At 48.5% G+C, this 27,189-nt stretch overlaps 1 protein-coding gene across 4 annotated transcripts; it reads left to right on the forward strand.

Moving 5' to 3' along the window:
- The first annotated feature begins 2,202 nt into the window (after nt 1-2,202).
- LOC137429805 (RNA-binding protein, mRNA-processing factor 2a-like) lies at nt 2,203-26,682 on the forward strand. 4 transcript variants are annotated; one of them, XM_068120062.1, is made up of 8 exons: nt 2,203-2,362; nt 2,630-2,707; nt 3,310-3,348; nt 16,694-16,756; nt 17,080-17,233; nt 24,759-24,892; nt 25,364-25,446; nt 26,200-26,682. In XM_068120062.1, exons 1-7 carry the CDS (start codon nt 2,303-2,305, stop codon nt 25,427-25,429), a joined length of 594 nt encoding a protein of 197 aa, XP_067976163.1. In that variant the 5' UTR covers nt 2,203-2,302; the 3' UTR covers nt 25,430-25,446; nt 26,200-26,682. The 4 variants fall into 4 exon arrangements, with proteins under 4 accessions (XP_067976163.1, XP_067976164.1, XP_067976165.1 ...); XM_068120063.1 differs by lacking the exon at nt 25,364-25,446 and having other exon boundaries at nt 24,759-24,920; XM_068120064.1 differs by lacking the exon at nt 25,364-25,446.
- The last annotated feature ends 507 nt before the right edge of the window (nt 26,683-27,189 follow it).

Raw genomic sequence — 27,189 nt, forward strand, 5'->3', positions numbered from 1 at the left:
GTTTCCCGTTAATGGGCTGACCCTCTATTGATCCCTTACAGCCAACTTTTCTTTTGGGAGTTCCAAGATAGCCGTGCGATGGCTTAATGGTTGTTTTCCGTTAATGGGACGACCCTCTATCGATCCCTTACCGCCTAAGTTATTTTTAGGAGTTCCAAGATGGCCGTGCGATGGCTTCATGGGTGTGTGTGTGTGTGTGTGCTCGTTAGTTAATGGGCTGACCCGCTATCGACCCCCCACATATTCACATCACTTTCTCCTTTCCTCCAATCCCATCCCCATTCTTCAAATAACTTTTCCATCTTTGCTCATCATACTACCTCTTCCTTCTCTCAATTCTACTTTTTGCTCATTCTGGTCTGCCCTCTTCCAACAACTCCAATTGAGTCCGTTGAACCTCCTCCTCAGTACCGTAAAAAATGGGGGGAATAGGGACAGCAAGGTGAATCGGGACACAAACTGAAAAAAAGTTCGGAAACGTTTTTCGTTGAAAATTGATAACCATACTGATTTGTTGATATAGGAATAAATAATATTTTTATGGCTGTCCCTATTCACCCCGTTTTACGGGTGAATAGGGACAGTCACTAATACAAAAAAATATTAATCAAGAAACAATCCTGAGTTTCCAACTTATTGCTAAATTGATAGCTCAGATGGATGCACATAATATGCAGCCATCTATCTATAATTCCAGTAATCTCTGTGTGTCTGTGTGTCTGTGTGTTTGTGTGTTTGTGTGTTTGTCTGTGACCGCTGTTTCTCGACAACTACGGGTCCGATATACTTGAAACTTGCCAGGTATATTGCTGGGGACCCGAGGATGTGCCTTTTCAAGGTTTCATATTAATCGGACAAGTAGTTACCGAGCTATGGCGATTTCTTTACCAAACTCCGCAAGCCGTTCGCTTTGAACCAAACCATTTCATGTAAATAGAGGGGGGGGGGGGGGGGGGATTGTCACCGTACTCGCAAGCCGTTCGCTTTGGACCAAACCATTTCATGTAAATAGAGGGGGGGGGATTGTCACCGTACTCGCAAGCCGTTCGCTTTGGACCAAACCATTTCATGTAAATAGAGGGGGGGGATTGTCACCGTACTCGCAAGCCGTTCGCTTTGGACCAAACCATTTCATGTAAATAGAGGGGGGGGATTGTCACCGTACTCGCAAGCCGTTCGCTTTGGACCAAACCATTTCATGTAAATAGAGGGGGGGGGGGGGGGGGATTGTCACCGTACTCGCAAGCCGTTCGCTTTGGACCAAACCATTTCATGTAAATAGAGGGGGGGGATTGTCACCGTACTCGCAAGCCGTTCGCTTTGGCTTTGCGAATGAACCAAACCATTTCATGTAAATAGAGGGGGGGTTCTGTGGTCGTTGCGAATGGACCAAACCATTTCATGTAAATAGATGGGGGGGTTCTGTGGTCGTTACTGCCACGTGGTTTCAAAGTTTTTTTTTGTTGTTGTTGTTTGCACGCATGTTTTTTTGCACGCACGTACGGGCACCCACGTACGGGCACGTCCTAGTAATATAAACCACGGTGCCAATGAGAAAAAAAATGGGATAAAAAGTTTCTCGAAACTGTCCCTATTTCTTGATTATTATTTTTTTGAATTAGTGACTGTCCCTATTTACCCGTAAAACGGGGTGAATAGGGACAGCCATAAAAATCCTATTTATTCCTATTTAACCCATATGTGGGGTTAATAGGGACTATAAGTTGCTTTTTAAAAAACAAGAGAACACTTTCAACCCAAATATCAACAAATCAGTATGGTTATCAATTTTCAGCCAAAAAACTTTCCGAACTTTTTTTCAGTTTGTGTCACTATTCACTTTACTGTCCCTATTCACCCCATTTCACGGTACGTACGTAATAAACATACTGCCCCAATAATCCGTAATACTCTTGTGCTGTGCACGGTTGCCCAAAATGACTTCTTTCAACCTCGCATTATGCAAGAGAGAAAGCACATCTTCTTGTTTTCCACTCTCATCACAAAGCCCTCTGATGCTGACATTTAAAAGGACACGAGGCGCGTCATGAAGGGCGTTGGGAAGAGAGGACCAATGGCGTTACGGCTCGCTCACCTGCTGCGCTCGCGGTTATAATTAGCGGGGTCGATGGGAGCAGCGAATCCGGTCACGTGCACGTCGCGGCTTTCCGAGCACGTGGAGTTGGGGGTTTCACACGGCGAGCACCTTTACCTGCCATTTCTACACCACATTGCACCTGCAAGGGGATTTGAGTTTAATTTTATTTAAATTTTGTGCCTGTAGTTTTAAATCCACCGAGCAATGAATTCCCTCCCTTTGGACATCAAGCCCGAGCACGCAATCCCCAGCTTCGATGACGAGGTGAATCTTCCAATTCATTCATCCAAAGCACCTTTGCTTAGTTTCGGGTTTACCTGGACGGTGACCACCTTTGGTCGATGCAAGTTGATGTGTTTTAAATATTTGTGGAGTGTTTATTTTTTGTTGATATCAAAGCTTTGTGGTGCTTGGATACACCTTTCGTAGCGGTACCTGGTGAAACGCACCTGGAACCGCAGTTCTAGTGGAAAACCACGCTCGAAACGTCCAGGTGAGGTTTTGTGTTAACTTGGGAGTTTCGCCCAACAGGTACGGACGCTCTTCATAAGTGGTCTTCCGATGGACATCAAACCTCGAGAGCTCTATTTGCTGTTCAGGCCCTACAAGGTGTGCAGTTGTGGTTTCAGGTGACCATTTAAATCGAGGGACCGTAATGTGTACGTGATGTGTAATCGAGCACAGTATGCGTCCCGGCCAAGATTTGTACTCGTTTCACCTGCCCCCTCCCCCCCCTCCTCCTCCCTTCCCCCCCTCCTCCTCCCTTCCCCCCCTCCTCCTCCCTTCCCCCCCTCCCCCTCCCTTCCCCCCCTCCTCCTCCCTTCCCCCCCTCCTCCTCCCTTCCCCCCCTCCTCCTCCCTTCCCCCCTCCTCCTCCCTTCCCCCCCCTCCTCCTCCCTTCCCCCCCTCCTCCTCCTTCCCCCCTCCTCCTCCCTTCCCCCCCCTCCTCCTCCCTTCCCCCCCTCCTCCTCCCTTCCCCCCCCTCCTCCTCCCTTCCCCCCCTCCTCCTCCCTTCCCCCCTCCTCCTCCCTTCCCCCCATCCCTTCCGCCCCCCTCCTGCTCCCTCCCTCCCCCCTCCTCCTCCCTTCCCCCCTCCTCCTCCCTCCCCCCCTCCTCCTCCCTTCCCCCCACACCGAATCTCCGAATGCTCGCAACTTCTGATCATGTCTGCTTTTTCCTCCACTTTCTCCCACCCCTCGTTTTCCGACCAAGGGTTATGTCGGTTCTCTTCTCAAGTCCACAACAAAGCAGGTAGGAGTCGTTTGCAACAAATGCAATCTCTCCCTCCCTCCCTCCTAACTAGCCCTGATATTATACTATGTCCCTCACTCATTCCCATATGATACTTTGTGCTTCCCTAATCCCCACATGATGCTTTGTCCCCCTCCTCATCCCCATATGATAATTATCCCATCCTTCTCCCTACATAATACTTTGTCTGCCTCCACCTCCTCCCCATGTAGTACTTTGCCCCCTCCCCCCTCCTCCCCATATAATACTTTGTCCGCCCCTTCCCCATATAATACTTTGGCCGCCCCCCCCTCCACGCCATATAATACCACTTTGTCCGCCCCCCCTTCCACCCTATAATACTTTGTGCCCCTCCCGTCCTCCCTATATAATGCCTCTTGTCTGCCCCCCTCATCCTCCCCATATAATACTTTGTCCCCCCCCCCATCCTCCCCATATAATACTTTGTCCGCACCCCTCATCCTCCTCATATAATACTTTGTCCCCCCCACCCCATCCTCCCCATATAATACTTTGTCCGCTCCCCCCATCCTCCCCATATAATACTTTGTCCGCTCCCCCCATCCTCCCCATATAATACTTTGTCCGCTCCCCCCATCCTCCCCATATAATACTTTGTCCGCTCCCCCCATCCTCCCCATATAATACTTTGTCCGCCCCCCCTTCCACCCTATAATACTTCGTGCCCCTCCCGTCCTCCCTAAATAATGCCTCTTGTCTGCCCCCCTCATCCTCCCCATATAATACTTTGTCCCCCCCCCCATCCTCCCCATATAATACTTTGTCCGCCCCCCTCATCCTCCCCATATAATACTTTGTCCCCCCCCCATCCTCCCCATATAATACTTTGTCCGCCCCCCTCATCCTCCCCATATAATACTTTGTCCCCCCCCCCATCCTCCCCATATAATACTTCGTCCGCTCCCCCCATCCTCCCCATATAATACTTTGTCCGCTCCCCCCATCCTCCCCATATAATACTTTGTCCGCTCCCCCCATCCTCCCCATATAATACTTTGTCCGCTCCCCCCATCCTCCCCAGATAATACTTTGTCCGCCCCCCTCATCCTCCCTATATAATACTTTGTCCCCCCCCCCATCCTCCCCATATACTACTTTGTCCGCTCCCCCCATCCTCCCCATATAATACTTTGTCCGCTCCCCCCATCCTGTCCGCTCCCCCCATCCTCCCCATATAATACTTTGTCCGCTCCCCCCATCCTCCCCATATAATACTTTGTCCGCTCCCCCCATCCTCCCCATATAATACTTTGTCCGCTCCCCCCATCCTCCCCATATAATACTTTGTCCGCTCCCCCCATCCTCCCCATATAATGCTTTGTCCGCTCCCCCCATCCTCCCCATATAATGCTTTGTCCGCTCCCCCCATCCTCCCCATATAATACTTTGTCCGCTCCCCCCATCCTCCCCATATAATACTCTGTGCGCTCCCCCCATCCTCCCCATATAATACTTTGTCCGCTCCCCCCATCCTCCCCATATAATACTTTGTCCGCTCCCCCCATCCTCCCCATATAATACTTTGTCCGCTCCCCCCATCCTCCCCATATAATACTTTGTCCGCTCCCCCCATCCTCCCCATTTAATACTTTGTCCGGTCCGCCCATCCTCCCCATATACGAATTTGTCCCCAACCCTCCCCCCCATCCTCTCTATATAATTTTTTATTTGCTCCCCCATCCCCCCCATATAATACTTTGTCTGCCCCTCCCATCCTCCCCATATAATATTGTTCGCCTCCTCATTCTCCCCATATAATACTTTGTTCGCCCCCTCATTCTCCCCATATAATACTTTGTTCGCCCCCTAATTCTCCCCATATCAAACTTTTTCCGCCACTTGTCCGCCACCCCATCCTCCCCCCCCCCCCCCCCATATAATACTTTGTTCGCCCCCTCATTCTCCCCATATTATACTTTGTTCGCCCCCTCATTCTCCCCATATAATACTTTGTTCGCCCCCTCATTCTCCCCATATCATACTTTGTCCGCCACCCCATCCTCCCCCCCCCCCCCATATAATACTTTGTCCGCTCCCCCATCCTCCCCATATAATACTTTGTCTGCTCCCCCCATCCTCCCCATATAATACTTTGTCCGCTCCCCCAATCCTCCCCATATAATGCTTTGTCCGCTCCCCCCATCCTCCCCATATAATGCTTTTTCCGCTCCCCCCATCCTCCCCATATAATACTTTGTCCGGTCCCCCCATCCTCCCCATATAATACTTTGTCCGCCACTCCATCCCCCCCATATAATACTTTGTCTGTCCCTCCCATCCTCCCCATATAATACTTTGTTCGCCCCCTCATTCTCCCCATATAATACTTTGTTCGCCCCCTCATTCACCCCATATCATACTTTGTCCGCCACCCCATCCTCCCCATATAATACTTTGTTCTCCCCCACATTCTCCCCATACAGTACTATGTTCTCCGCCCCCCCCCCCTATCCTCCCAATATAATACTTTGTCCACCCCATCCTCCCCGTATAATGCTTTGTCCGCCCCCCCCATATAATACTTTGTCCGCCCCCTCCTCCCCAAATAGTACTTTGGCGGCCCCCCCTTCCACCCTATAATACTTTGTGCCCCTCCCTATATAATGCCTCTTGTCTGCCCCCCTCATCCTCCCCATATAATACTTTGTCCGCTCCCCCCCATCCTCCCCGATATAATACTTTGTCCGCTCCCCCCATCCTCCCCATATAATACTTTGTCCGCTCCCCCCATCCTCCCCATATAATACTTTGTCCGCACCCCATATAATACCACTTTGTCCGCCCCCCTTCCACTCTATAATACTTTGTGCCCCTCCCGTCCTCCCTATTTAATGCCTCTTGTCTGCCCCCCTCATCCTCCCCATATAATACTTTGTCCGCCCCCCTCATGCTCCCCATATAATACTTTGTCCCCCCCCATCCTCCCCATATAATACTTTGTCCGCTCCCCCCCATCCTCCCCCATATAATACTTTGTCCGCTCCCCCCATCCTCCCCATATAATACTTTGTCCGCCCCCCTCCACCCCATATAATACCACTTTGTCCGCCCCCCCTTCCACCCTATAATACTTTGTGCCCCTCCCGTCCTCCCTATATAATGCCTCTTGTCTGCCCCCCTCATCCCCCCCATATAATATTGTCCCCCCCCCCATCCTCCCCAGATAATACTTTGTCTGCCCCCCTCATCCTCCCCATATAATACTTTGTCCGCTCCCCCCATCCTCCCCATATAATACTTTGTCCGCTCCCCCCATCCTCCCCATATAATACTTTGTCCGCTCCCCCCATTCTCCCCATATAATGCGTTGTCTGCTCCCCCCATCCTCCCCATATAATACTTTGTCCGTTCCCCCCATCCTCCCCATATAATACTTTGTCCGCTCCCCCCATCCTCCCCATATAATACTTTGTCCGCTCCCCCATCCTCCCCATATAATACTTTGTCCGCTCGCCCCATCCTCCCCATAAAATACTTTGTCCGCTCCCCCCATCCTCCCCATATAATACTTTCTCCGCTCCCGCCATCCTCCCCATATAATACTTTGTCTGCTCCCCCCATCCTCCCCATATAATATTTTGTCCACCCCCATCCTCCCCATATAATACTTTCTCCGCTCCCGCCATCCTCCCCATATAATACTTTGTCTGCTCCCCCATCCTCCCCATATAATACTTTGTCCGCCAATCCATCCCCCCCATATAATACTTTGTCCGCCCCTCCCATCCTCCCCATATAATACCCCCTCATTCTCCCCATATAATACTTTGTTCGCCCCCTCATTCTCCCCATATAATACTTTTTCCGCCACCCCATATAATACTTTATTCACCCCCTCATTCTCCCCATATAATACTTTGTCTGCTCCCCCCATCCTCCCCATATAATACTTTGTCCGCTCCCCCCATCCTCCCAATATAATACTTTGTCCGCTCCCCCCATTCTCCCCATATAATGCGTTGTCCGCTCCCCCCATCCTCCCCATATAATACTTTGTCCGTTCCCCCCATCCTCCCCATATAATACTTTGTCCGCTCCCCCTATTCTCCCCATATAATACTTTGTCCGCTCCCCCCATCCTCCCCATATAATACTTTGTCCGCTCCCCCCATCCTCCCCATAAAACACTTTGTCCGCTCCCCCCATCCTCCCCATATAATACTTTCTCCGCTCCCCCCAGCCTCCCCATATAATACTTTGTCTGCTCCCCCCATCCTCCCCATATAATATTTTGTCCACCCCCCCCAACCCCCCCATATACGAATTTGTCCCCAACCATCCCCCCCCCCATCCTCCCAATATAATACTTTGTCTGCTCCCCCATCCTCCCCATATAATACTTTGTCCGCCAATCCATCCCCCCCCATATAATACTTTGTCCGCCCCTCCCATCCTCCCCATATAATACCCCCCTCATTCTCCCCATATAATACTTTGTTCGCCCCCTCATTCTCCCCATATAATACTTTTTCCGCCACCCCATATAATACTTTGTTCGCCCCCTCATCCCCCCCATATAATACTTTGTCCGCCCCCCATCCTCCCCATATAATACTTTGTTCGCCCCCTCATTCTCCCCATGCAGGACTATGTTCTCCGCCCCCCCCATCCTCCCAATATAATACTTTGTCCACCCCCCCATCCTCCCCATATAATACTTTGTTCGCCCCCTCATTCTCCCCATATAATACTTTGTTCGCCCCCTCATTCTCCCCATATAATACTTTGTCCGCCACGCCATCCCCCCCCCCCCATATAATACTTTGTTCGCCCCCTCATTCTCCCCATATAATACTTTGTCCGCCACCCCATCCCCCCCATATAATACTTTGTCTGCCCCCCCCCATCCTCCCCATATAATACTTTGTTCGCCCCCTCATTCTCCCCATATAATACTTTGTTCGCCCCCTCATTCTCCCCATATAATACTTTGTCCGCCACGCCATCCCCCCCCCCCCCCCATATAATACTTTGTTCGCCCCCTCATTCTCCCCATATAATACTTTGTCCGCCACCCCATCCCCCCCATATAATGCTTTGTCCTCCCCCATATAATACTTTGTCTGCTCCCCCCATCCTCCCCATATAATACTTTGTCTGCTCCCCCCATCCTCCACATATAATACTTTGTCCGCTCCCCCCATCCTCCCCATATAATACTTTGTCCGCTCTCCCCATCCTCACCATATAATACTTTGTCCGCTCCCCCCATCCTCCCCATATAATACTTTGTCCGCTCCCCCCATCCTCCCCATATAATACTTTGTCCGCTTCCCCCATCCTCCCCATATAATATTTTGTCCACCCCCCATCCTCCCCATGTACGAATTTGTCCCCAGCCCTCCCCCCCGCATCCTCCCCATATAATACTTTGTCCGCCCCTCCCATCCTCCCCATATAATACTTTCTTCGCCCCCTCATTCTCCCCATATAATACTTTGTCCGACACCCCATCCCCCCATTTAATACTTTGTCCGCCCCCCCCCATCCTCCCCATATAATACTGTTGCGAATATGGAATTTGACCTCCATATCCGCTTGTAAATATTCCCCTATCTTCTCCGATACTCCCCAACTCTCCCCTTACCCCATTCCCTAGTCCCATTGTCTGTAAACAACACCCATTAGAGCCGATCTTCCCCTTCATTCCCCCATTAAATGTCGTGCCCAGGTCCCCCGCACCACACGTAGACCATTATAGGACATCTTGCTAGTTATTCTTAATCTATGTCAGTTAAGGACTTGTTTCCATTAATTATGACTCTTCGTTGCACCAGAATGTGATGATATGGCACCAGTAGGAGTTTAGGACCTTCCCATACCTCCCCGCATCTCTTCCCATCATCTCAAGCTCCAACAACAACCACAACAACAGCGGCTTTGCGTCCTCACTCCGGCTCGGTTGGCCGCCATTGAACATGTGCTCGACGGGGTTACCCAGAAGGGGGCTCCCTGTCGGCCCCTCGTCAAGGGCGGAGCCAGTAACCCCCGCACCCAATGAGAAGCCATGGGCCGATGCCATATGGGGCGGAGCTAACGAGCGAGGGCGTGACTCCCCGCCGGATATACGCGGCCCCGCGCCGGACGTGACGTGAGATGCGCCCCGAGCTTGGAAAGACAAGACGCCACCCTCCCGAGCGCTGAGCGACCTCCCCGGCATCTCCACCAAAGTCGCGACCCACGAGCGCTGAGCGACCACACCAGCATCTCTGGACCCCACCGTACGTGATCCTGCCCTGAGCACAGGTGCACCTGAGCCATCGACTACCCGCTTTCCTGGCCATCAAACCCCGTGTGAGTCAGCGTTGTCCCGTTTATCTGTGGTCTGTCTAGGGTTAATATAAGGTTGTGTCTAAGTGCCCACCTTCCTATGTTTCCCTCTTGTCCCTGTAATCTAACCTTTTCCGCCTTAATATAACCTCCTCCGGAGGTCTTGAGAACTGAACCCCTGGTGTCGTATTGTGTGATTATAATCCAGCCGGGTGTCTTCTTTTCCTTATTGAGCCAGCATAGCGCGGCTTCGTCGACGTTCGAGTACAATCGGGTAACTTGTACGGATACGGCGGCCATCCCGCTCGGCCCACCATACCATCAAAGCCGTATCTGTAACAATTGGTGTCAGGAGTGGGATTCGAACCCGGGACTAAATTAGTTAGGCCCAAATTTTGGGAGGGAAAATCGATTCGGAGCGCGTTTCCCGCGCGAAATTATAACGGCGAAATTTCGAATTTGTTTTACGAAACTCGAATTTTGAAGGTCGCGCTATGGCGGATCAAGACGGCTGGGGTCCGGTAGGGGAGAGTGAAGCAGGGTCGGTCCAGGACCAAATTGAGACACGTGAGGAGAGCGAAACAGCGGGGGTAGCAGACGCGCGAAATGGCGCCTCGCTGGTCACCGCGCCGGCGACCGTGACAGCGCCCCTGGTGGATCCGAACCTTTTCCTCCTGCAAATGGGGGCCCTTATGGACAGGCTAGAAGCCAAAATGGGACAAATGGGGAACCGGATGGATGCTCAGGGTGAGCAATTGGGGGTAATGAGGGACGAAGCGAGGGGTACCAGTGAGGGGTTAGACAATAATTTTAAGGGATTAGACAATAATTTTAAGGGATTAGACATGAAATTTGGGAAATTAGACGATAGATTAGGGGAAATACAGGAGGGGTTAACGGGGGTAGAAAACAGAATGGCCGCTCAAGAGAATCAAATGGAAGGGATGCAAAAAGGGCTAGAGGGGTTAGAAAACAGTATGGAAGGCAAATTGAGGGACATGAGGGACCAAGCGGAAAGGGAAGTTAAACAAATGGAGCAGCAGATAGAGGGGGTCAGAATGGGGGTAGAAACCAAACTGGATGCTCACAGGGAGGAAATGGAGCAGATGAGGGTGGCATCTGGGCAGGAGATGCAAGTGATGGGAGAGGAGATCAGAAGAGGAGTGAGTGAGGAGGTCGGAGGAGTGCGCGAGGAGGTGAGGCACTGTGAGGAGCACATGGAAAAGGAGGTGAGAAAGGGGACTGTAAAGTTACAAGGGGGCATAGAGGACCTGACGCAGGAGGTGGAGCAGCTGACGGTGGGACAGACGGAGTTAGTGGAGCAGGTTCAAAGGAACACTGCGGTATTAGGAGGGTTGAAAGCGACACAAAACGAAATAAAAAACGACTTAATAGCGACAAAGAGGGAATGTCAGATGGTACGTGAGGGACTGACAACGAGGTTGGACGAGGTGATAGAGGTAATGGAGACGAAGGACCGGCAGGTGAGGACGCACCTGGAAACGGTCAAGGTAGCCTTGGAGGACGAGCTTGAGGAGACGTACCGGGGAATAAAAGAGATGAAGCAAAAATTAGAAGAAGTGGAAGAAGGGGTGAGCGAAATTAAGAAGCGACGGAGAGGAGATAACAAGGAGATAAAAGAGGAGATAAAAGAATTGGTCCAAAGTCTGTGTTTGGATCGTGATGTGCTCATTAACCGGATGAGGGATTCGCAGGTGATGGAGGAGAAGCGAAGAGGAAGAGGACCCGGTGTAAGTGGTGACCAATATGGTCGTGCGTATGATGCGCCAGGTGATTTAAGAAGCTTGGGGGTCGAGATAGACCCGGGTGTTCGTGAAAGGCCGTTGGTGAGGTGTGTGACAGGTCTGGTGTGCGAAAAAGGAGGTGTGCAAGAAAGTCCGACTCTGGGGTGTGTGAGGAAAAAGTGCGTGCCAAGGAGTGAGGGTGCTGGCGAGAGTGAGTCGGTCGTAGCGAGTGTGCGAGGGAGCACGTGGAAGCGCGGTGTGGTGAGTGTTACAGAGGGTGTAACGGGAGAGTGTGCGCGAGAAAGGTGTGTGACGGACAGGTGCATGAGGAAAGAGTGCGCTGTCAGAAGTAAGGAAGAGTGTCCACCTGTGGTGAGTGTTACAGAGGGTGTAACGGGAGAGTGTGCGCGAGAAAGGTGTGTGACGGACAGGTGCATGGGGAAAGAGTGTGCTGTCAAGAGTAAGGGTGAGTGCGCTGTCAGGAATGGAGGTGAAAGTAGTGAGAGTGACATGGAGCGTGAGTTAGTTGTGACAGGTGAGCGAGGATGTACACCTGGGATGGAAGGATGCACACCTGGAATGGTAGAGCGTGAGTGGGAATGCACGCTGGAGTTGGTGGTGAGGCACGTGGTTGGGTGTGCGAATGAGGGCACACCTGTGATTGTCACAGAGGAGGTGACAGAGGAGGGGGCGCGAAGCGGTGTTTTGGTGAGGTGTGCGACCAACGAATGTGTGCCAAAGTGTTCGGTGGTCAGGTGTGTGACCAAGGCTGTGAGTGGAATGGGTGTACCTGGGTGTGTAAGGAAAGGTACGAGGAGCATGGGCACGGCTGGATGTGTGAGCAAGGAACGGGCTGCGGGGTGTAAGCAAGCAGGTGAAGCATCGACGGTGACCGGGTTAAAGGTTAGGTCGACTTTTAGCCGAATCGGGCCCTCGGTGCGTGCTGGGCCTCGCTTTGAACGGCCGCGTCTGTGCTCCACTAGGCGGAGCTGGCAGCCCGATAGAAAGGGTCGTCATGGCGACCACTTTTTGGTGAGACGTGCCGGCAGGTCGAGATCGGGGCATTGGATGGCTCCACGCCGAGGTGATGCGTGGGATCTCGGCCCGGGTAAGCCCCCGTCCCTGCACCGAGTGCCGGACGCATCCAGCCGCTGGCACAAAACAACCAGCATCCATTGCTTGGCTTTACGAAGCCGGGCTTTGGACAGGAATTGGCGCACCGAGAGGTATTAGTGAGTAGACTGGGTGATGAGGTTAGTGTTTTGGACCCAAAATTAGAGAAAAACAAAATTAGATGATTGGCAAAGGATTGGCAGTAGTGATTGGCAGATGATGGGCAGTGATTGGCCAAATTTTTGATTTGTTGAAATTTGATGTGCAAAATTGGTAGTGAGAGACCCCCGATGTGGTGGGATGGCATCCCTGCCACCCTTCCCATGTGGGGGCAAAGGAGCAATAGCTTATGGGGTGTATGGCAGTGAAAACTAGCCCGGGTGGGTTAGGATATGGTGTGTAGGGATCTAGCGAAGATGACCTTAGGTAACGTTAAGGTTAGTTAGTGACTGATACCTGTAGTGGGGACGCAGGTAGATTAGTGTGGTTGATAATGACGTGGGAGCGCAATAGTTTAAAGGGACGACTGGGAAGCGCAAGTTTCAGAAGGGAGTAGTTAGCTGAGATGATGCTGTGTGTGTGAGGATTGAACAGGTGTGATTGCACAGGTGTGCAACTGGACAGGTGTGTGGAGTAGTGTATGAGTAGTGAGTGTTGTGGATCAGCGCGAATGCGCTTGGGGAGAGAAGGGTGCCGGTGGCACCAGGTGTGAGAGCACAGGTGTGCAGGTACAGGTGTGTGGAGAGAGTTGGAGTAAGTGGTACGGAGTGGTGTGCATGGTGCGAAGGTGTGGATGGGGGAAGAGTGGACCCCTTTCACGAGTACCCGGGGCGGGTAGTGTAAGTGTTAGGTAGAGGGTGCAGGTAAATTGTGGTTGGATATTGGCATTTGTGGTGCGGTTGCAGAATGGTGTTGTGAATGGGTGCATTAGTGTTGTGGAAATGGCTGGGCGTGTAGCCTGTTAGTGTGTGTAGTTGGTTGGGCACTCCACCACTGTGAGGATGTCGGCCAGGTGAGGCCGCAGGTGGGCTCTGGGAGCCGGTAGTTGTGAGTGGGTGCCTGAGGATCCCGGGTGTGGATCGGGCAGCCCAGTGCCAGAGAGGGCACGGAGTGGGGAGAGAGCCAGAGGGCCTTCCCCAGGTAGTTAGGTTAGGGTGAGGAGCAGGTAAGCTCGGAGGCAACTGCAGTGGTGGAGGTGTGCAGGTGGGTAGACCCACTGGGAGAGGTACACGCCGCAGCCCAGAAATTGTGCGAGGGCACCGGGAGATGAATCGGGGGAGTGAGACCCCAAATTGAAGAGCACCACAGTTTGGCCAATGGGAATTGGTTTTTAGAACCCATAGTGTAAGAGGGCCAATGGGTTGGCCGGAGAAAGACCCCGGGTAGTGTAAAGTTGTTAAAGTCATTTAGGAAATAGTTAGGATTGATGAACCTGTCGCACCATACGCAGCCACTTACCTGTGGTGATGATGATGACTCCACACCTGTGTTTTCTTTGTTTGTGTTGCAGAAATGAGAATTGCTGTTGGATTTGTGAGACGCATCACGACGTGGATGAGACATTGGGGTGATTCCATCTCTCCCTCCCTAGGAGGGACTGATGATGAATTGGTGATGGCAAATTTTGATGTTGAGTTGAAAATGGCAAATTTTGATGGGAGTTGAAAATGGCAAATTTGATTGGTTAGGAGGGAGAGAAGACGAATTTGGTATGTGGGAGGAACGGGGAAGACAGTAGGGATGTTTGTGGATTTGTAAAGTAGATGTTTATGGGTAGTGTTGTGTTTTGTTGATACAGTAAGGGGTAAGGGAGGGGCCATGTAGGTTACCTGGTGGGGGGGGCGTACGGTAGGAACGTACCTGTCTCACCTGGTTCCCATGTGCCCCCAGTGTGCATCACCTTGCATTGCGTGCACTTTTGCGCCCTTACCACCTTGCTCACTTGTCTTGTTTTTGTCTCCCACCTCCGAGGATCTGGCTTTGGGGTAGAGAGAGAGGAAAGAGAGGTGCTGGCTACGCAGTTGTGGGCCTGCACTTTCGCTGTTGGCTGCCTGGATCGATACACCATATGGACCGCAATGTTTGTGGCCACCCACAATGGACCGCAGTTCGTTTGCGGCCAAGCACCACCCGGGGATGGACCTATGGGTCAACGTGGCACCTATGCCATACAGGTGAACCACTTTTAGTTACCACCAAGTGCACCACAAGAAGAGCAAGAGACACCTGCAGGGTTAGGGGTTGTCGCATTTATTTTTATTCCAATGAACAATGGTGACTGCACCGATTGGTGGTGGGGTGGTGCTTTTGATGCTCGGGAAGGGTGCTCTGCACGTTATTAAAGGCCGTCGGCCACAGAGCACTCGTGGGTTGGTGTATCGATGTTGGCAAGCGCGCTCTCTCTATGCATAACATCTGCATGTGTTCCTCCAAAGACAGGTCCTGGATCGTAGTGTAAATATCAGCGTAGTCTTGTAAATAATGCTCCCTACCGGCTGTATGTTTAGTTTGAGGATTCTTTCCGGATTCGGTTATCCTGTGGGTGTGTTTCTGAGAGGAGAAGGGTGCAACGTCGCAGGGGGACATATTTACTCATTTGTGAATATCTGTAAAACTGTCGCACTCAGGGTAGAGTTAATAGTAGAGGGAACTACATTGCGTGCCACACTAAAGTAGGTAAAAATTTATCGGGTCGGGACGCCCCGAGGGTAGAGAAGGGTGCAATGTTGCGAATATGGAATTTGACCTCCATATCCGCTTGTAAATATTCCCCTATCTTCTCCGATACTCCCCAACTCTCCCCTTACCCCATTCCCTAGTCCCATTGTCTGTAAACAACACCCATTAGAGCCGATCTTCCCCTTCATTCCCCCATTAAATGTCGTGCCCAGGTCCCCCGCACCACACGTAGACCATTATAGGACATCTTGCTAGTTATTCTTAATCTATGTCAGTTAAGGACTTGTTTCCATTAATTATGACTCTTCGTTGCACCAGAATGTGATGATATGGCACCAGTAGGAGTTTAGGACCTTCCCATACCTCCCCGCATCTCTTCCCATCATCTCAAGCTCCAACAACAACCACAACAACAGCGGCTTTGCGTCCTCACTCCGGCTCGGTTGGCCGCCATTGAACATGTGCTCGACGGGGTTACCCAGAAGGGGGCTCCCTGTCGGCCCCTCGTCAAGGGCGGAGCCAGTAACCCCCGCACCCAATGAGAAGCCATGGGCCGATGCCATATGGGGCGGAGCTAACGAGCGAGGGCGTGACTCCCCGCCGGATATACGCGGCCCCGCGCCGGACGTGACGTGAGATGCGCCCCGAGCTTGGAAAGACAAGACGCCACCCTCCCGAGCGCTGAGCGACCTCCCCGGCATCTCCACCAAAGTCGCGACCCACGAGCGCTGAGCGACCACACCAGCATCTCTGGACCCCACCGTACGTGATCCTGCCCTGAGCACAGGTGCACCTGAGCCATCGACTACCCGCTTTCCTGGCCATCAAACCCCGTGTGAGTCAGCGTTGTCCCGTTTATCTGTGGTCTGTCTAGGGTTAATATAAGGTTGTGTCTAAGTGCCCACCTTCCTATGTTTCCCTCTTGTCCCTGTAATCTAACCTTTTCCGCCTTAATATAACCTCCTCCGGAGGTCTTGAGAACTGAACCCCTGGTGTCGTATTGTGTGATTATAATCCAGCCGGGTGTCTTCTTTTCCTTATTGAGCCAGCATAGCGCGGCTTCGTCGACGTTCGAGTACAATCGGGTAACTTGTACGGATACGGCGGCCATCCCGCTCGGCCCACCATACCATCAAAGCCGTATCTGTAACAATACTTTGGCCGCCACCCCATCCCCCCCATATAATACTTTGTCCGCCACCCCATCCCCCCCCCCCCATATAATACTTTGTTCGCCCCCTCATTCTCCCCATATAATACTTTGTCCGCCACCCCATCCCCCCCATATAATACTTTGTCCGCCCCCCCATCCTCCCCATATAATAATTTGTTCGCCCCTCATTCTCCCCATACAGTACCATGTTCTCCGCCCCCCCCCCCCGTCCTCCCAATACAATACTTTGTCCATCCTCCCCATATAATGCTTTCCTCGCCCCCCACCCCCCCCCCCCCCATATCTAATTTCCATCTCACACATTGTGGTGGCTGTGTTTTTGTCCTCCAACCCCTCGTCACAGCCAGTGGGGTTCGTAATGTTTGATAAACGTCCCAATGCTGAGAAGGCGCTGAACTCGCTCAATGTAAGGATTGCTACGGAATGCATGGACGCACACCTGGTGTTTTTGTTTCGCACCTTTTTATTTGTTCACCTCTGAAATATGAATTAGCCGAGCCCTCTTGGCCTGCTATTGATGGAATTTTTCTCCTCGAATGGTCTCCAATGTACAGAGCTGCATATACACACTCGTGGAGGTCTCACTTGGCTACCTTTTGGTGTAGGTCATTAGCTTCACGTCTCGCTTTAAAGGTCGTCGGACGACCGGTTTGAGCTCGCTCTGCACGGGCAGGTGTGCTCAAGGAAGGTTCACTTAATTTACCTTGTTTTGTTGTTTGTCTCCACCAGGGGGTGCGCTTTGACCCAGAGAGCCCTCGGACGATGCGGTTGGAGTTTGCTCGGGCAAACACCCGCTCCGGAAAACCCCGCACGACTCCTTCCCCCACTTTGTTCACCCCACTGAGTCCTGCGATCGGAACTTCCTTCTTTCCCAGGGACCCATGTGAGCATCTATCGGTGTCTTGGAGCATTCATACTTCCTACACGGCCTTTACCCGCTACTGTCATAAACGGTCATTTTTGTGGGGTTGGTTTGGGAAGGTGTGTGGCAGGTGTGTATGCACAAATCTGGTGGGTGTTTGGAGACTATCGGAGTGGAAGTTCGTTGGGGATGGAAGTGGTGGCGGTGGGGTTACCTTCAGCTTAACCAATATTTAACCAATTGTATTTACATTTTGTTTGCATTTTGAAACTTTATCTCGTACTTGGAGAAAAATCAGATGATTTTTGTGGATTTCACGTCTCATAATTATTTCCAAAAAAATCTATCGTCATGATATATTTTCTGCCCCAAAAAGCTTATTTCAAATTTTTACTCGACGAATGATTTCATTTATTTCCAGTCACTTGTGCTGTCTAACACACAACTGAAAGATTTTTTTTTTTTTGGAAAATCACATGATTTTTAGGGATTTAGCGACGTTGTCGCATTTTACCACAGATGTTAAATTTGTGGGGACATCTGGCGAATGTTTGTGCCCACAGAGTGACCGGATTGATTTTGTCTTTTTATTACAAAGACGTCGTTGATTATGCGTGGCTTGAAAATATTGGTGTTTACATCGGACTATGTGAGAGGATCCGTTCGAAAATGTTCAACGGTTTTTGTAATGTCACGTACACAAAAGTACATGGATGGATGATCAGTCGTTCGGGCGGAGCTCGTTCTAATGTCTCCCGTCTCCGATCTTGTCGGAGGAGCTGGGGACAAAAAGAGATGGAGATTTTTCACACATTAGAACCTGCTTGGCCCATGCGTCTTATCACTGATAGATGCTGAGAGCCACATTAAGCTGGAAATCATTTTCCTGATTACATTTAAGTGTTAAAATCCTCTTTTAGAGGATTCAGAGAATGCACTGAATGTTGACATATTAAAACGCTAAAGGAGAAGCAGTATTCACAATCACCATGGTTATACTAGTTGAAAAGTCATGTCCTGAGTGTCGCGCTTGGTGACCAGTAGTAACATGCCGACGGATGTATGTATGAACATGAGCGCGACGCCAACTTTCCCAAAGAATGCCATTTTATTCCAGAATGAACTTGATGGTATTCATAGACTGTCGTGTGGATGGCTCTATTAACACAGAGCACCTACGGATGACCAATCGGCTTACTTTGAGGCGAAGACCAAATACGGATTTCACTCGGCAAGCATGGGATGAGAAGGGAAGAAGAAGAAGCGGCAGAACGCGCAGTCTTCAACCTGCAGGAAATTAAACTCACGAACAAGGATTTTATATGTACAAAAATAACACGGCTTTATTGCCAGACCCTGAGAACAAAGAACGCGACGATGTCTAAAACCCCTAATGAGTGCACCTATATACAGACTTCGAACACGTACAGATGGGGAGGATGTGAAAGAAAACTCGTCGGGTGCGTGTTGGTGCTGGCTTAGCTCTATCTGGAGTGTCAGGGATGTCAGGCTCTGAGCGCAGTCGCCCAACGCGGCTCCAGTTGACGGGAACAAGGCCCCGACGCGCCTCCATTCACTAGGCCTCGATAAGGCCTCTTGCGCCAAGCGAGTGAGCAGGCGTGCAATCCGTCTCCACAGCCGTGCAATGTCCTCCCGGATTCGGCACGGTCACAGTGCGTTGCACCCAATGTTCGAATCCGAAGGGAGAGAGAGTCGAGGGTGAAGGAAGGCGTGAGGGCAGAAGGAGAACCAAAGAAAAGCGTCTACGGTGAGGGGAAGGACGTCCAGGCACAAAGTAATTCAGAGAACAAGAAGAAGAAGAAGAAGGGGACATCGATGCTGGCGTGCCAAAATGCGACCGTTCGTTATGGTGTCCAGAATCAGAAGAACAAAGGGAGAGAGAATATCTCTGTCCACGACAATTCGCTATCGCATCCAACACGAGACCAGAAAATGTCGGCTCGCGGTTCGTGGTCTGGCTCGTCCTCTGACGTCACTGGCCCTTTTCCTTCAATCAGCGCGTCACTCCTTGACCACCCGAATGTCCCTCCCCATCAGTCCCCCACCATTCGCTGAGCGACTCGCGCTCTCCTCCAATCTGAGGGAAGCTTCTTGCCCCTCCCCCGGCCAATCACAAGTCTTCTCCCACTCCACCAATCAGAGGCCTGCTTCTTACTCGCCCTTTTCCTTGACCAATTGCTGCTCCTCTGAGTGTGTCCATTGCCTGCCTGCTCAATGTTCCATCACCATGGTGTGCAATGCACGGCCGCTTCCTGACTGTTTCTCCGGTCAGTTCCATTGTTATTGTGGCGGAGGGGGATTAATTAGTGTGTGCGCTAATGGGCCTAACTAATGTCTATTGTGCATTGCCATACGGGACACATGGATGATCACAGGTTTGACACCGGGGAATTAGCATAATCCCTACAACTACTTAACATGCCCCATTCCTCATAATGGGGACGAAGATGCACTTAATCCGACATACAGGCTAGACAGGTCCTCTACTTATTTACATTGAGATGGTTCTTGCTACCCACGATCATGATCATCGGAGCACCGACCTATGCAGATCTACCTAAATCGATATATCCCTACCCCACCGACATAATACTTACCCGGTGCAGTCAACTTGGTGCGAGCCAACTCTTCTGTTTTTGAAGGGTTTCTGTTTCTTTGATTCAATATGGCTGCCAGACCACGTGAGCGATTACATCATAAATTTATATTCTCTAATATAATTGTTGTGTAGATCACGCTAAATTTCAAGCTGATCAGACTGAGCATTGTCTCTGTCAAATTATGACATCATAATTAAGGCAGCAATGTTGTCATTAACAATTATTCCCCCATGCGGATTTCTTTACAATGATCCACGTTTCAATTTTTTCCCATGGAGCAGTTTTGGAGATAGAGGTACAATGTTTTTCGGTTTTTCCAAGATGGTGCCTGTACCACATGACCAATGACTTTATAATTATCATTCACAAATTCTGCAGGAGGAGATGCTGCTATACTGAAAATTTCATGCATACTTATCGTGCATAAAAATTTCATACTTAATGGTTGAAGCGTTATACTTGTCAAATTATGATGTCATAACGAAGGCACCGATGACATCATCATTAGCATATGTTATTCCCCATGGAGAGTAGTTGACATGAGCCTCGTTTTTTCCATGAAGTGGTTTAGAGATATAGAGGTGCAAATTTTTTCCAAGATGGCGCCTGTACCATGTGACCTATGACGTAATTATGAATACCAAAAAATTCCACAGGCGGAGGTGCTCTTAAGGTAAAATTTCGGGTCAATTGGACCAACGGTTGCTGAGAAAATGAGTTTTTAAAATGTGGACACGCACATAGGCCACACGTACGCAACCAATCACCTAACCCTGCTTTTCGCTTCACAAGCGCAGGGTAACAAAATCATAAAGAATATTGGTTCATACAAGCAGTATGGAAATATCGAGCAATAAAGCTTACAGAAACGACCACAAAAATGCCAAATAATTAAAGCATTACGGAGGTATTTTCAGAGCAGGATCATAACCTACCAAGTGTTCATACCCATAGAATGAGCGAATGCTCAAGGGAAATGAGCGAATGCTCTTGTCCAACGGAAATGAGCGAATATCAAACTCATCCACAATTTTTTTTTTTTTTTTTTTTTTTGTCATCTGTCCACAGCATTTTGAAATGTCATGTTTTGTCGTTTTTGGCCCCATCTCTCAATGGTGAAGAATCGTAGAATTAAAAAAGAAAAAAAGTTCTTCAATCCGAATTCGTATCTTCACCAAATGTAATCGATTAATTCTTGTCACACGCCCAACCTGTCCACCATGTTTCATCCAAATCCGGCCACAACTATTTAAATGATATCCTGCTCATTGTCAACCAGACAGAGGTGAAAACGTAACCTCCCTCCACCTTTGGTGGCTAGGGTAAAAAGAGTAAAAATATGAATTGGTGTTCTTTGTTCTAATTCGACCAAAGATGAAACTTGATGACTGGTTTGTTGAGAATTTGATGGCAAAAGTCCAAAGCATCTCAAAATGCAGGCGGACAAAATAAAGAAATACGGAAGCGATTCCAGTAAACGCCCGACATTCGCAGATCTGCAACTTGTGGAGCCCAGCTATTCGTGGTTTTAAAAATGTGTACTGTCTCTACTTTCACAGCCCCTGTGAGCCAGCTACTCATGTTATTTGTGGGCATAATGGACTTGATAATGGATTGATGAACAATTAATATATTATTATTATTATCAATTAATATAATATACATTAAACCCCCACCCACAATGGACCATTCTCCACAAATGATTGTCACTACCCACCCTTCCTCCATCTATCCACAATCCCTTTGTGATAATCCCAAACCCACAATCCCCTGCACGGGTCCGTCGGCGCACTATGTCCTGGGCCTAACTCTCTTCTCATCCCGCAGCCGTGTCCCACTGTGAATCTGCATGATCGTGAACTTTTGTGCTTGTTTTATTTTGTTGCTTATTGTTTTAAAATCAATCATGGATCCTAAGTGTAAGAGTAGTGCAGGAGATGTGTCTAATCTTAAGAGGCAGAAAAAAGTTGAGCTTAAGCCAGAAAGTGGAGTTGCCTGAGCGACTAGCAAGAGGTTGGCAGACATTATGGTATGACCGAGTCCAATGTCCAATACATGAAGAACAAGAAAAAGAGCAATTGGAGATTGCAAACCCTCGCCAGGATGTATTTTCAGTGGATTTTAAGGCTTTTGTGTTAAAACAAATATGGCGGCCGAACCACGTGATCGATGACCATCATTATTATTATTTTTTTCTCCACCAATTTATGCCTACATGACGCTCAATAAATTTCATCTTGATCAGATGAAGTTTTGTACTTGTCGAATTATGACGTCATAATGGAGGCACCTATGACATCATCATTAACATATTTTATTCCCCATGGAGAGTTCTTTACAATGAGCCATGTCTCAATTTTTTCTATTCAGTGCTCTCTGGGGCAGAGGTGCAATTTTTTTCGATTTTTACAAGATGGCGGCTGAACCACGTGACCGATGACGTCATAATTATCATTAAGAATTCTACAGGTGGAGTTGCACCTATTGTGAAAATTTCCTGTCAATCGGACCGACGGTTGCAGAGAAAATCATATTTATTCTGTGCGGACAAACAGACAAATGAAAAATCGGTCAGAGGACTTGCCGGAATTCACTTTTTTATCGGCCATTTAAGACAAATATGTCGGCCGAACCACGTGACCTATGACATCATCATTAACATATTTTATTCCCCATGGAGAGTTCTTTACAATGAGCCATGTCTCAATTTTTTCTGTTCAGCACTTTTGGAGATATAGTGGTGCAAAGTTTTTCGGTTTTTCCAAGATGGCGGCCGAACCACGTTACCGATGACGTCATCAATTGGGCACAGTCTATTCCTGGGCAAGACCAATATGTGTGCAAAGTTTGGCGATTCTACGTGCAACGGTGTAGACGTAGTGCTGCAAACAAACAGACAGACAGACAGACAGACAGACAAACAGACAAACAGACAGACAAACAAACAGACAAAGACACAGACAAAGACAAACGAACAGATCAACATACTTGCCGGAATCTTTTCCGGCAAGTAACAAACAAACACACACAAACGGACTCAAATGCAATACCCTCTCCTCTGGTAAGGGTAAAAATGAGAAGGCGGTTCGTGAAAATGTTGCGGCTAGTGCAGCACCCAGTGCCAAAGTCGTTGCACAGGTCATGGACGTCGATATTGAATGTTTGACTTGCCAATGAAACTTTAATTAAGTGCACTAGCAACGGTACCCGCCCTATGGACAGGGCTTCAATTGGGAAGCCCAAATGAAAAGGCAAAATATCAGAAATTGAAAGCTTTTTTTAATTTTAAACGATTCATATAAACATCCGTTGAATCGTATCACACGCAAATCATCAAAATCTAAACAGTACATGGCGCCCATTTTGAAAAAAGATTGAATTCTGCAAAACGGAAGCGGCCACAACACCTGTTTCTCAGTCGCTTTGCACATGCTGCCATGTTACTTTGGAGCCGCACGTTTATATAGAAAGAGTTCATCAGGAGTCAATCTACTCTCTCCTGGTACGTAGAATAAACAGTATTTGTAGAATTTCAACAAAAGCCACATCACTGTTCATATCGGAAAATATTATTCCATCGTGTTTGGAAAAACTCGAAAATAGGAAAAACAATATAGCCTATTTTACTCCCAGGGGTCCCAGAAATACCCACCCAAAATATCGTTGCGATCGGTTGAGCCGTTTTTGCGGTACCTTCGAACGGACGGACGGACATTTGGTGAATTATAGTAAGATTAGTTTAAAAAACTTTCCCTTTTGAATCATGAACTGCCTTGAACCTAACCCCCTTTTTCCCATTTAAACAATGCCCTGACATTCACGGATCCATGCTAGGTTTCAAGAAACCCCTGAAAATGTTGGGTTCCACTGTATTTAAAAAAAAAAAAAAAAAAATAATGGCTGGAGCATAGCAGAAGGGCTGGTGGGCTGGTGATGCCCACTTGTACACACTGTGACTTTACCCTTTGACATTTTGAACCAATTTTTAATTATTTTCGCCATACTCTCGTAATGGTTTGTTGAAAAACTGATGATAAAAGCTCAAAAATGGCCTGTACAGACAAACAGACCCAGTGTTTGCAAAACCCAGTCTTGCAATATGTAGGGGTTGGACTAATAAAATTAAGTGCATCCTCTCTGCAAGTAAACTATAATATATATATATATGTATTACTAACTTTGTATAATACTGTTTTGTATGCAATCCTAAACCACTGGACAGAATGAGTTGAAACATGGTGGTGGTCAGTGATTTAAGAAACAAAAAAGTCCTCTATTAGGACGTTGGGATGGTTACGGTCATATTGTTTTGACAAAGTGAGCGAATTATCATAGTCGCATTTGTTGGTTTTAATGCATTTTAACATTAACATCCCTCTGTATGAAAACCCAGTCGGTTCAGGTTCGACTTTTAACGCCAAACTTGGGGGCATATTCAGGGTGCAGTGCCCAGGCAATATGGGGGAGTAAATTAATGGGTAAAGGGGGAGGTGTAGTGTGGAGTCTCTGGGTGGGTATGAAGTTGTTTTATATGGGACACTGGAAACAGAGCCCTGCATACTGTGGAGTTGTACGTTTGGGGGTCGTGTTCAATCAAGTACAGTATGCAAAAGGATGGTTGTAGCTGGGAAGATCTATATAATAAATAAATAAAAATTAAGGTGCTACCATCTCCAGCTGCATTCGCCTTAAGTACCTGGTCTAGTCTAGTCTTGTGGTGCCTTCAGTTTCGAATAATTAAACAACTTGAACATAAAATGTGTTGTTCTGGGGGAGGAGTGGGAGGGGGGGTAGGGGTTATGGGAGGGGGGAGGGTGGCCCAATGACCGTTTTCTTTTAAAATGCTGTCTTCCATCTTTATATACTTCAATTACTTTGCATTTGTGACCATTTATCGTAAAATATCCGTATGTTGCTGTCTGCAGATGAATTGATGGGTTCTACATTCTTTTCCTCTGACCCGTGGAACCCTGTATCGTTCTACGCAGCAGATCTAAGTTCCGCACTCGCCACACCTGCACCCTTTTTCCCCCCCTTGTCCCTGCTGCATGCTGCACAGGTGAAGACTTGTGCAAGTGAAGTACAAAGTATGTGGCATGGTATAGTTTACCCATAACTTTTTCTTTAATATGGCGTTTGTTCCTTTTCAACATCTGATTCAGTTTCAATCTAATTTTCCTGAATTTTGTGTGCGTACACCACGTCAATGGCTTGGTCACAACCAAAGTACCATGTACCTCCCAGCAAATGACGAATAAACAGCACAACAGTTATGCAATGAAATACTATTGGGTATGCATTCACCATAGGTATTTCTAACAAGGATTTAGCAAAGCTTGGCACGGGGATGTTCCCGTTATCCCGCGCCGTGCTTTGTACACGTTTTGCATCGAGTTTTGGTGACCAGCTTGGTGGTTTTGTATTCGATGAGTGAATAAATGGATTGAAATTCATTCACTTTTTGCAAATTGTGCAGCAATTTGTGGTTCATTTTGAATGTTGGTCAATTTTCACAAATAAATTGTTGCAGACGAATTGGTTTCAATCTCCAGTGGAGTCTACGCTGCCAAGGTGCAAAGGTCGCCAGTCATTTTGAAGGCACGACCCATGATGGTACGACCCGAATGGAAAGCAAGTCGATATTCAGTGACCATGGGACCGAAATTTATTTGTAATGAGCTGTTTTGAGTTAAGTAACGAATGTCAACCACTCCGAAAGATTAGAAGTCAACATCTCTGGTATCCCAAACCCTGTCTGTTCTGGTTGGGGTGGAAATCTAGTGTTGGAATTGATCTCTTAAAAACACAGCTGCAAGGATTGTAATGATTTCTCTTTTGTCGTTTATTTCCCGGATTAGCTTTATCTAGTCGTGGCTGCTCCATTATGCACAGGATTGCCTTTTCTGTAACCAATTAATGGCTTTACGGTGATCTTCAAATTGGATGTGCCTTTGCATTTTGAAACTCTGATCCAAAGTATGACATTCAAATCCGAAGGTGACCCTGACTAGTGTAGCTTCACAGTGGGTAAGGCTCAGGTCGGTCTCGACCGCCACGTGATCTTCGTCCAGCATCGATTACCAGGGGCGTTATCCTCCAAATGGGATTGTGGCGGAGATCACTTGATTCTGCATTGTGCATACTGCAGTCGTGCGATGCCCACACAGTCCTGGACAAAGACCACTCTGTGATCGAAGCAGACTTGAGCCTTGCCTACTGCGTACCTATACCCCAGTTAGTGGTGCCTTCAATTTTGAATGCGCATCTTCCCCCAACTATAAGTGGGTTTTTGTGAAGGGACAACATTTTTATCTAACTTTCATTGAGATGACATGTGGAGCTCATAACTTGTCTTCGTCTTTGCAGATTTATTGAGCCGAAGTTGAGGTGACCGTTCACTGTCATGGAACGCTTCCGTTGAACTAGACAATATGTTGCAGCAGCAAAAGGTCGATACTGTACTATTTATCATTTGATGCATTATTTCTTCCTTGGATTGTTTGCCAAAATGGCCAATAACTGCATCATTGTGAAGTTGTGATTTTTGTAGATAAAGCTTGTGCACACTTTATATGTTGAAATTCTTATTTTGTCCTTGGCCAAAGCAGTGCTTGTCCTTTAACAAGCTGTTGTGAGCCTCTAAACCAGTTAAATGGAATTCGCCACCCTATGGCCTTTCGTTCAAGCTGCCCCTGTAATTGGAAGGAAATTTTCACTCGCGCATTCCCCATTTGCCGTCCCAGATGGAATTTGCTCGCACTTTACACACACCCACTTCTGTGACTGATACGTGAACTTGGCTGTTTTGTTTGCAAGTTTACTTTGAATAAAGTACATTTGCTGTACTAATGCGGTGTCCGCAGAGGGTTTTTTGAGGTATAAATTGAACCGTATGCTGTTGTATTAATGCCATTTGCCTATAACATGACGACTTCTTCTCTCATATGCAGCACATGGCGTTTGCTGGGGGTGTGGCTGTGCCATGATGGAACGTCTTTAAGGTTAGGGCAGGAATTTGGAATTTGTTCAGGTTGATGGCAATAGTTTGCCTATTCTTCGGAGGACATTGTGGGATCTTTAATGTCCATGAGCTAACGCCGGCAGATGGGACTTTGTTTAACATACCTCCAAGGGTATGCCCTACCTGTGAAACACCGGGATGACCATTTTAATGTAGTTCGAGATTAAAACCTATGCTAGACACCTCGGAGGCCAAAAGTGCCTTGGCAGCCTTGTTTGTAACAGCATGACGAGGTACAAACAAACATGCATGTTAACGTCATGGTGAACAACCAATCAAATTTTCCTGTATTACTTGTGGGTTTACTAATAAGGTGTCATTGCTTGCCTCAAATC

Source organism: Myxine glutinosa, chromosome 6 (genome assembly GCF_964187855.1).
Source record: "Myxine glutinosa chromosome 6, kmMyxGlut1.1, whole genome shotgun sequence".
Lineage (NCBI taxonomy): Eukaryota > Metazoa > Chordata > Myxini > Myxiniformes > Myxinidae > Myxine > Myxine glutinosa.

Bases quoted from the DNA above. Each gene is read 5' to 3' on its own strand.
- LOC137429805 (XM_068120062.1), top strand. From the start codon at position 2,303: ATGAATTCCCTCCCTTTGGACATCAAGCCCGAGCACGCAATCCCCAGC. The intron at 2,708-3,309 runs GTGTGCAGTTGT...TTTCCGACCAAG, and splicing joins TGCTGTTCAGGCCCTACAAG to GGTTATGTCGGTTCTCTTCT. The intron at 16,757-17,079 runs GTAAGGATTGCT...TGTCTCCACCAG, and splicing joins AGGCGCTGAACTCGCTCAAT to GGGGTGCGCTTTGACCCAGA.